General features: G+C 43.9%; 1 protein-coding gene across 1 annotated transcript; it reads left to right on the forward strand.

The window, feature by feature from the left end:
- Positions 1-1,017: 1,017 nt before the first annotated feature.
- Positions 1,018-9,063, forward strand: PRDX4 (peroxiredoxin 4). The gene is made up of 7 exons (XM_058018774.1): positions 1,018-1,309; positions 3,060-3,177; positions 4,135-4,251; positions 4,796-4,918; positions 5,530-5,660; positions 7,358-7,392; positions 8,940-9,063. The coding sequence occupies exons 1-7, from the start codon at positions 1,018-1,020 to the stop codon at positions 8,988-8,990; spliced, it is 867 nt and encodes a 288-aa protein (XP_057874757.1). The 3' UTR covers positions 8,991-9,063.
- The last annotated feature ends 1,820 nt before the right edge of the window (positions 9,064-10,883 follow it).

Below are 10,883 nucleotides of genomic sequence, written 5' to 3' on the forward strand. Positions count from 1 at the left end.
AAGGCATCTGGGTCACAGAGATGATCACAGTGCTGGAGCATCTCTTCTGCAAACCTTGAGGTTGCTCAGCCTGGAGAAGGCTCCAGGGAGACCTCAGAGCAGCCTTCCAGTACCTAAAGCAGGCTTATAAGAAAAACGGGGACAGACTTTTTAGCAGGGCCTGTTGTGATAGGATAAGGAATAATGGTTTCGAATTAAAAAACACTGGCACAGGTTGACCAGAGGTGGATGTCCCAACCCTGGAAACATTCAAGGTCAGGCTGGACAGGACTCTGAGCAACCTGATCTAGCTGAAAATGACCCTGCCATTGGAGGGGCATTAGAATAGATTATCTTTAAAGGTCTCTTCCGTGAATTAAGGCACTTATTATTTCATTTCTGCCTAGCCACACTCTTACACAGTCACCACGTGCACTACACGGTGCCCATTCACGAGTTGCTGCCCAGCTGGCACCAATTCAAGGGTTTGGGCCTGAGGCAGTACCCTTTTCTGCATTTCCTGAATTCATGCGGCCAGAATGCACAATCTGCATTCGGCACAGATGGCTATGACCGCGAGTGGTGCCTTGCCCACAGAACCCGCGCTGCCACAGATAAGCGATGATAGCAGATGGGGAACCTCTCACAATCAGTTTCCTTCTGCAATCACTCGGATACGTGCCCGTTCTCTCAGCACACACACGCGTTCTTTCCCGTTTCTCTACACACGTACATCGTTCCCCGTTTCCCCCGCGGCGGGAGGATGAGCCCGCAGCCCCGCCGGATCTGCCCGCGCTCAGCGCCCGCCCCAGGGCTGGGCAGGGCCCGGGGCGGCTCTGCTGGGATGGGGCTCCCGTGGCAGGATGGGGTTCCTGTGCCGGGATGGAGTTCCCGTGCCGAACCCGGGGTGGCCGTGATCTGCCCCGGGGTGGCGGTGCTGTGCCCCGGGTAGCTGTGCAGAGCTCCGGGCCGGCACAGCCCCAGCCCCGCGGGCCCCCTCCCTGAGCCCCGGCCCGGCCATGCGGCGGGAGTGTGGCCATGTGCGGGCCAAGCTCCTCCCCGCCGCCGCCGCCCCTCGCCGCGCCGCGGGGACGTGCAGTGGCTCGGCGGGCCATGGAGGCGGGCGGCGGGGCCGGGGCCCGGTGCCCCGCGCTGCTGCTGCTCCTGCTGGCGGCGGCGCTGGGAGGCGAGGCGGAGGCGGAGGAGCCGCGGCCGGCGCGGCAGCGCGGGGACGAGCAGTGCCATTACTACGCGGGCGGGCAGGTGTACCCGGGGGAGGCGGCCCGGCTGCCCGTCTCCGACCACTCGCTGCACCTCAGCCAGGCCAAGAGTAGGTGCCGGGCGCGGCGGGGCTGCGGGGAGCGCCGGGGCTGGGGCGGGGATGTGCCCGCAGTGCGCTCGGGGCTGCGGGGCGGCGGCGGCAGCGCCACGTCAGGCGGAGCGCGGGGGCTCCCGGGCCCTTCCCGTCCCCAGCCCGCCCTGGCTGCGGCCTCCGGGCGGCCTCGGCGGGCAGGGGAGAGGGGAGAATGGAGAACGGGGAGCGCGGAGCGGCTCCTTCCAGAGCTGCATCCCCATCGTGGTCAGCGCCGCCGTCTCAGGGGCGTCCAGCGAAGTCCGCGGTTCCAGAAATGGCGAACGAGTTGAGGGGAGCGCTTCGGGGGATCCACAGGAATGTTCTGTGCTCACACTGCGATCTGAAACAATGAACGGGCGCCCCTCGTAACGCGCTGCCTTCGGCGCTGCCTTTGTGCCTGTGCTCTGATGCGCTTTCCGTGCTTTTGGTGACAGGCGTGGGGACAAACACCGCAAATGGCATCGCTGGGAGATGTTCAGGGACACTGCTCAAAGTCCCGTCCTGCAGGACACAGAGTACAGAGAGACCACACAGATATTATCTGCAATTTGAAATCCTTTCCCATTACTGAACTAGGGCATATGTTCTGTTTTAAACATTTGCAAGCAGATGCTCCCAAAAAAAAAAAAAAAAGGAAAAGCAGCCAAGATATTTGTAACCGATACTGTTTGGGTTGTTCTCCCTTTGCAATGTAAGTTATTACAGACTGATGTTTATAACTGCAAAAACAGCTACCCTAATTTAGAAAGGGGTCAAGATATGCAATATTTTGTTTAATATCTTTTCCTTCTCCCTCCTAATCTGAAGGTCGTTGTTATACATCCTTGCTAACCATATTCTGCAGCTGGGGGTCAGCCTAAGAAAGGAGAACCACCAAACAATTCAGGCATCATCCAGACAATATTTAGGATTCCATATATTTTTCTCTGAAGCTTTTCCCTAATTTGCTGGAGCTGTATGTCAATGTCCTTGACATGGCAAGTGTATTCAGACCACCTTGTAATCCAGCATACCCTATCCTTTGTCTCAGAATTCACAGTGAAAATGTGAAATGAAAATAGAACCTGGCAGATTAATTTTTAATATTTTAAATTCAAGGTTACTCCCATCTGATAGGAATAGTAAATATATTTCATGCTTTTCAACTGGATTTTTTTTTAGACACAGCTATCTTCAAGTTAAAATTTGCTTAGGAGTTTGTAATTTAATAAACATATGCTACATTTTTAGGCATTTGTCTTTAACCATGTTATGGCATGTATTTTTTGTGGGCCAGAATTCCAGACAGGTTTCCATGGTTAAAAAGTAGCAAAGTGGTGAGTTTGAACTATCTTGTGCTTGTGGTTCCCAACATGTATTTTTAGCAGAACAATGAGAGTACCTGCAGTATTAAAGAGCTTTCCCCTTCAGTCTAGCAGGTGCCCTGAGCTGGCAGTGCACACAGGGTTTGTTCAGTCAGCCCAGATAAGGTTTGTGTGGCCTTGATTATCAGTGATCAACAGGGCTCATGTGTGAGCACAAGTTGGTCAAATTATTTACTTTGTGTGTGTACTAAAGCCTTCATTTCTTCATCATTCTGTACCCCCCTGTTTAGAAAGCAGTTTCATCTTGGAACTGTGCTGCAGGTTGTTTTTCAAGCAAAAGGAAGAACAGCTGTCCTTGGGCAGCTTGGTTTGAACACAGGTGTTATATTCTGACTTCTAATTCAACATTCTTTGCATTTCAGTCTCCAAGCCAGCACCTTACTGGGAGGGAACAGCAGTCATTAATGGAGAGTTTAAAGAGCTGAAGCTAACAGATTATGAAGGAAAATATCTTGTCTTCTTCTTCTATCCTCTTGACTTGTAAGTAAGAGCACTACAAGCATACCACTGAGTGCAGCTACACTAGATTCATAATTCATTAATTCTTCTCTTTTTTTTGAGGTCTTGTATTTTTTGTTTGGTAAGAATTTAGGAGAGAAGAAAGGAGTGACAGAAGAAGATATATTCTTTGCATTTGTTTTCTCATTTCATTGGTAAAAATGCAACAGTCTTTGTCCTAGTAACTGTGTCCACTAATTTGTGTATCCACATAAAACAAACAACTTTGTAGTTACCCAGTTAGGCAGAGTCTATGTTCTGTTTCATGCTGTAAATCAGAGCTGCAAGTAGAAGAGAGCATCCTTTCTAGAGTGTACATAATGTATCCAAGAGGTGGCACTTTCCCTTTAAGCTCATCCCATAACTTCCTATGAGCACTTGGCATTAACCTCCTTTATTTAGAATGCAGTAACTTCACTGACTGAGTGAAAACATCTCTGCTTTTTAAAGGACAGTCCCATTCTTTTCCACAAAATGAAGATAAAAGGACAGAGATGCATGACTACTTTTAATAGTATATCATCATTAGCTTTGCTACTTTAGTTCTTCTGTAATAGAAAAAGTTGAAGACAAATTGGTTAAAAGTTGTAGATTTGCACAGTAACAACTAATTACAGTATGATCCTCTGAAAAAATTGGCTTATAGTGCTTAAATTCAGCCACATTTGTAAAGTCTAAAAGAAAGTAACTGTACAAGCTCTGAATCCAGATTGTAAAACAACCATAGATTTATAGTCTTCAGAAATAATCCATTTGTAACAAAGCTGGAGTCTGAGGGTAGAGGATTTGTCAGGCAGCAATTTGGTTAAATACTCGAAAGAGCAATAAACATAAGCAAAAGCTGAAATAATTTATGATAAATACACAATTTTAAGTTAGGCTGAGAATTTACTGGCTTTCTCATAAAATTCTAACTTTATCTTGTCTTCAATCTTCTAGTACATTTGTCTGTCCAACTGAGATAATTGCCTTCAGTGACCGAATTGAAGAATTCAGAGCAATAAATACTGAAGTAGTAGCATGTTCTGTGGACTCAAAATTCACTCACTTAGCCTGGTATGTATCTTTCCCTTGCCTTTCACTAAACATTATTCATAGTTCCAACTTAGCAAAAGAACAGTACTCCTCAGATTTTTAGCCTGTGGAGGTAAATCATAATGTGTGAAAGTGAGATGCTGTTGACACAAATATTTGAAGTAAGTTTTAATCCTAGTGTGTGAAAGTACCTTTATTTTTCAAGCTTGTTTAATGTGTATTGCAATATGTTGTGTCTCAGTCCAAAAAATACTACTAATACAAAAAGAAAGTATTAAGGAAACTGTCAGTAAATGCTTCATTTGTCCCAGTTCATGAGCATGTTGGCATAAAGCAAATGCAACTGATAAGAAAAAGGTCATCATTAACAGATGTGGCCAAAACTGCAGAAGATGTACTGAACATTTTGTTCAACCCACAAATACTGTTCTTCCCCTTTGTGTGCAGAACAGAAAAAATGTCACTTGCACTAAATCCTTCTGTCCATACTGATGTAGTTTGTGATTCCTGATTGTGTAGGGAATATAAATATGAGAAATACATCTCTATTTCCTTTCCTTCAAAGGATTAATACTCCTCGTAAACAAGGAGGACTTGGACCAATGAAGATTCCCCTTCTTTCTGACCTGACACACCAGATTTCAAAGGATTATGGAGTGTATCTGGAAGATCAAGGACATACACTCAGGTATTTCACTGGGTTGCAGTTTGGTTGGGTTTTTGCTGGGGTAATACTTCCTGCTTTATATTTAAAGAAGCATTTGAAATTTTTCTTTTAGAGCAGCTTTTACTTGGGGATCCATGGCGAGTAACAAATATTGAAGAACACAAAAAATGTAGCCATGAGTCAGAAGAGGGGTCAAGGTTAATATCCTGTTTAACAGCAGGCATCAGTATCTACCTAGGGCAGGGGAAATGTGCAGGATTCCCCAGAACTGCAGTTGCTCAGGGACCTCCCAAGTGCAGGTGGAGTCAAGACTAAGGTTACCTGAAGAGATACATTTGCCCAAAACTGAATAGTTCCTTTTGAGATGCCCTAGCATCTGCAGTACGCCCTGGCAGGGCCTGTCAGAGCTTAGTTCTGTGTCAGTTCTGCAAAGAAGTTTGGTTTTTTTTTTGTTTTAACTGGAGCTCAGCTTAAGTCCTCTGATACTCAGGTAAAGAATAGTAGGTTACTGGTGGTATTACATGGTGTTTGCAAAGATCAAATTCCCCTTCCATCCAGCAGACATAAAACACTGCATGAAAACACCACTATTATTAATTCTGTTTCCTAACACACAATGTTTTTACCCACAGAGGCCTTTTCATTATTGACAATAAGAGAATCCTTCGACAGATCACAATGAATGACCTTCCTGTTGGGAGATCAGTGGATGAAACACTTCGTTTAGTGCAAGCATTCCAGTACACAGACAAACATGGAGAAGGTGCTCTTTTAACTATTGCCATATTGAAGATTGCTTTACTCAGCCTGGAAGCTGTATTAGCTTTTTGGAGGAAAGATGCTCAGTAGCATTAAGGACTGGCCTCATACAGACACTGAAGTGGTTTGATTGCCCTGCTGGATTCTGTGGTCCCAAGTCCTTAGGTTGTTTCTAGAATAGTAATTTACATTTTGCTTCACATCCATGAGAATGAGAGCATAAAGCATTCCTCTACTCTGAATTTTGGCATGAGGCACCATGTGTCACAAGCATAAATTTGTACAAAATATGAGGCTGTGAAGAATGAGGCCAAATATTTCAGTACATTTTTGCATACTAAAATAATGGAGATGCAGGCCATCCTTTTCCTGTGCCGTTCAGATACCAACAACTAATTGAGAATGTGATAACTAATTGAGAGTGTTTCATGTCAAGATACATGGTGATACTGTGGAAATTATAGCACCATTACTTTGTGTGTAAGTGCTGTGTGATCATCTTTCCCCAACAAAGAAATTTTACTATCTCCAGATCATCATGAGGCACTTGGTGCCATGATCTAGTTGAGGTGTTAGAACATGGGTTGGACTCGATGATCTTAAAGGTCTCTTCCAACCTAGAAATTCTGTGATTCTGTGATTACTTTGTATCAAGAATTCTTATTCCTCCAGTTCAAGCACAGGGTGAACTTTTTGACATTTCTTGACATAACTTATTTGAAGATTTGTTTAGATATGAATACACATTTAGCAATTTAACTTCCAGTTCAACTCAATGTCTCCAAGCATTTGAAAGTACTTTTTTATGAAAGTACAAGTCATTATTCTGCTGTGCTGTACAGACTTGAAAAAATAGATGTTGATACTTAGGCTATGCACATCTGACTAAGAAAATTTCCCCACATTTAGTGCAAAGCCAGCTTACAGAATGTTGGTTTGCAGTGTTTCCAAAATACCACTTTTTTTCCCAGCTTTTACATGTATTGAGGAGTTGAGGACAGCCTCTGTAGACACCTCATTGGTTTCTTTGCACAGCATAACAGTTCTCCACAATTCCTACTAGCATGTGGGGCATTTTATCTGCCAGCCTGTCTTAAAGCAGTGTAATATGACATAACTGCTTGGGCTGAAGCCTCAGAGAGAGAGCTCTGAATAGATGAGAGCTTTACTCCAGAATATGCAGCTGTTCAGGTGATCCTAGGGCTCCCAGCCACACTGGTAAGCACATGCTGCAATCCCTTTGCTCCTAAGCAAGGTTAGAAATAAAATTGTGTCTTGTGAAATCTCTGAACTCATCTCTTTGCTAAAAAATGCTCCTAGTTTTGATTTTAAAGAAAGAAATGTAGGTCTCTATGTAGTCACCTGAATTTTGTTGCAAAACTTCTGTTTTACTAGAATAGGTGTTCATTCTCAGATACTGCATTGCCTGTACTTGTGTAGAAGGACACAAGAATTAAACTAAGGCACAGGCATCCATCCAGAGATCTGCAGTTTTCAGGTAACTGAGTGGTGGGTGGTGTCAGGTGTAAACTGCTCAGTCACCATCCCATGTGTAAAGAAAACTGCACATTTAATAGTTTCAGATATTGACATGTGACACTTCATGGTGTTTTACTTTAAGGTCAGAAAGAGAATATTAAGGACACAAAAGTCTGTGTGTGTAAAAATTCTTGAGCTAACTTTGTCTTTTTTTTTTTTCAGTTTGCCCTGCTGGTTGGAAACCTGGCAGTGAAACAGTAAGTCACTGTTTATATTAACATGCATGTAGTACTAACAAGCACTCAGTTATCATTTCTACTAGAGCCAAATCCAAAATCTCAGCAACTTCCAGTGAGAAGGTATGAGTAATATCACATTATTAAACTTACACCATTTGGATTACTATTGATTTCATTAGGGGATTGTTTCCCTCACACTAGACATCTCCCAGTTGTTTCAAACTCCTGGTGTGTGAACAAAATTCACTGGACCAGCAGTGAGTTTGTGATCAAGAACTTTTTCCTCTTAACACCTGATGAGGGAAAGTTCAAAACTCTTGAGTTTGTTGTATCTTCTTGGTTATTTGTCCATATAAATTCTTGGTGGTTCTTACTGCACATCCTGGACACTACCTAAAAAAAGAAGTTCCCAGGCTGCTGTGGTGTGTGCCAGAGCCAGTGCCACTGTCAGCACTCCAGCAGGGAGCAGTGCTTTGCTGTGCAATTCCCCTCCCTTCTTTGCTACTCCTGGGCTCCATGGGACTGGAGGCAGAGGAGCCAGAGTTCACATAAACACTCACTGAACTTGTTTGTGTTTCCTGGCCCAGAGCAAGCCTCAGCAGAATAATGAAACTTTCATCAGAGGTCTGAGCTGCCTCACTCAGATGAGATCACTGGCGCTTACTTGAGCATGTGGCTTCCTTCTGAACCATCTGGTGATGACAGAGCACTGTTGTTAAAGAGCTGGCTCAACAAAAACCAGGTCCCAGCAGCCTCTAAGCAGAGTTAGTGAGCGTTGTACTTGATTACTTGATGTTAAAACATGTTTCTTTGCTGGATAGGAAAGTTTCCTAGGATGACTTGAGGCTGGGAGTCAATTTTTTCAAGCTAGCAAAGGAGTATCATGAGGGAAGCTGGATATTTAAGACTGTAAAATGAAAGAGGGTGGGCTGGCCCAGCATTTGTATTTTGGCACAGAAAAGTTCTACCCTCCATAACTAGGATCACCCACATAACATGACATGGATATATTTTCTAACAAACAGTCTGACAATGCTGATGCTAACAGCTCCAACACTGCCAATTTAGTAATGTAAAGCAGTATTTAAGCATTCTCCACCTCCTCTGTGCAAAAGATGCAGACAATAGCAGAGTAGTTGAAAAAGCCTTTCTCAAAGATGTAGTCATGCCTTCTAAATGTGTTTGATTTAATTAGATCAAACCAGAGGAAGCCATGAGAGTGTGGTGGCCAAGGGAAGAACTGTAAGTAAATTCTGAGCCTCTAGATTACAGATACTAATTTACCAAAATATCTTGCTTTTGGGGCAAGCTGTCAAAATTCTTCCTTTGGTAGGCTGCACTCTCTCATGCCTCAGTTGGTTGAATCTCTCTGCTAATGCTGCTAGGTACCTTTAGAGATGAAAAGTAATCTAGTACCAAATCAACTGAAAAATTACTCTTCAGTGTTGCAAGTGAGTTGGCAGTAGCACCTTACTGTGAAATACTGTGCTTTTCTGGCTTTACAGTTTGCTATGTTTTCATGGCTTTGGTTTTTGACTAACATTTTCATTTTCTTTCTTGCACAGATAATTCCAGATCCAGCTGGAAAACTGAAGTATTTTGATAAACTAAACTGAGGCTCACTTCTGTTGAATTCAATAGGTCATATTCAACTTGATTTTTGCCAATAAAATTTCATTAATTTTGGTACTTTTGTGAGTTTGATGAATATGTAACAGCAGTAAAACATTAAAGGGCTCATTGTTTAAACAGAAGTCTAACCTGTGTGAAGCACAGGTATCTCATTAGTTATCAGAGAATATTCTTTTATGAAATACATGTTTTCTCTTTAGGTTTTATTTAAATTCTCAGTCTTGCCCAAATCCACTTTGCATCTTGGGCTTAGATTTATTACTTTTGCTATTAATGGATTATTTAATTTCTGCAAAAATCTTGTGTGTTTGGTCACATTCTACAGCTAGAAAAGAGCCACTTGGTTATGGTACATTAGTCTGTAGTCCAGTGGCAATAGCTGCTAACTTAAAAGCCAGGAATAAGTTACAGTTGCTGAATTAAATTTCCAGTCTATGTAAAGCTTGAAAACATTTTTCAGCTACTAAGAACATACCCTACACTATATAAATCAGTACATCTGCACTGAAAAAACCACACCTCTACCAGTTCATGTGATTCAAGGGCTGAACCAGTAAATTTTTCTATGCTTAAATTTTGTAGTGTATTTGCTGATAAGATTGATTCTGTTTCACATTTTCTGAGTTTTGGCCCTGTCCCTGTACTGTTAACAGATGGATGTGGGGGATAGTGTCCTGTGCCAAGGGGAAGTGAGTGGCTCCTAGTTTTAAGGACACAGTTGTAGTCTTCCCTGAGATAAGTACTGATGTGTGATCATCAGAAACTCTTGTGGCTGATGAACAAGAATTTCTTCTTTCAAGTGAAAAGAACATCTCCATGTAAGACATACTTGTGTGCACTTGAGAACCCTTTCCTGAGGATGTCATCTTGCTTCTTCCCACTTCTTCCTGTTTTTGACACAGTATTCTAAATTCTGTGCAACTGGAAAAACAGCAACAGAAATGTGTGACCCTTTGCACCAGGGTCATCCTTGAAAAGTCAACAGGCACCTTCCATCTCCAATCTGCACCACTACTTTATTACTCTTGGTTGGATCCCACCTGCCTGAGAACTCACTTCCCTTCCCTCACCAGACCATACAATTCCTGCCCTATACACAGACTCTTCACTGCAGTTCTGCAGAACCAGGCCAGGTTTGCATTTGCCCTGTGAAGTTACAGGATTTTGTGGACTTGGGTGAGTACTGAGCAGCTCTCTCAGTTGGTCACTGCAGACACAGAGCAGGAGCAGCTGCTTCACTTCAGCTCTGATACAAATAACAGCCATGCAATGCCATGGGCAGAGGGAACCCACAGCCAGGGCAAGCAGAGCTTCCCTGAGCCTCAGCCTCCCTGTTCCTGTGAGGTCTGGGGAAGGGAGTCCCTCCCATCCAGAGGGTAACAGAGGCAGAAAGGGATCCATGCCAAACCCCAAAGGCTCCTGCTGTGCTGCTTCATCCTGTGACAGCAAAGACCAGAGGGCAGCATGTAGAGAGAGGTGCTTTCTCACATGACTAGGATGTTAGGATGTAAATCACATTGAATTTTACTCTGGATTCTGTTTACGTCAACCCTGAAGCACCAAGAACACCATACAGAATGTTCAAATAACTCCAAGCCACTGCAGCATGAGAAATGCAGGCCCACCTATCCCATGAATATTCAGCAGCAGCCCAAGGCACAAAATGAACACAGTGCTTGTGCCCCCTTTAGAGCTGGTGCCCTGGTGCTGAGAGGCCTTGCCCCTCTCCAGCCAGCTGGCTCAGTCACACCTAATGCTGTCCCAGCTGCAGGAACCTCTGGCACTGAGCCAGCCAGTGACACTGATAAAGACAGAGATGAGTTATCAGCCACGAGTTGAACATGCTCCACCCAGCTCATGGCTCCTTGCAGAGCCCA

Source organism: Melospiza georgiana, chromosome 2, assembly GCF_028018845.1.
Source record: "Melospiza georgiana isolate bMelGeo1 chromosome 2, bMelGeo1.pri, whole genome shotgun sequence".
Classification (NCBI taxonomy): domain Eukaryota; kingdom Metazoa; phylum Chordata; class Aves; order Passeriformes; family Passerellidae; genus Melospiza; species Melospiza georgiana.

What these genes read in the sequence shown, in the direction of transcription:
- PRDX4 (XM_058018774.1), top strand. Translation starts at nt 1,018, where the DNA reads ATGTGCGGGCCAAGCTCCTCCCCGCCGCCGCCGCCCCTCGCCGCGCCG. An exon ending in TTCTTCTATCCTCTTGACTT is followed by an intron (nt 3,178 to 4,134) that starts GTAAGTAAGAGC and finishes TCAATCTTCTAG; the next exon opens with TACATTTGTCTGTCCAACTG. An exon ending in CACAGACAAACATGGAGAAG is followed by an intron (nt 5,661 to 7,357) that starts GTGCTCTTTTAA and finishes TTTTTTTTTCAG; the next exon opens with TTTGCCCTGCTGGTTGGAAA.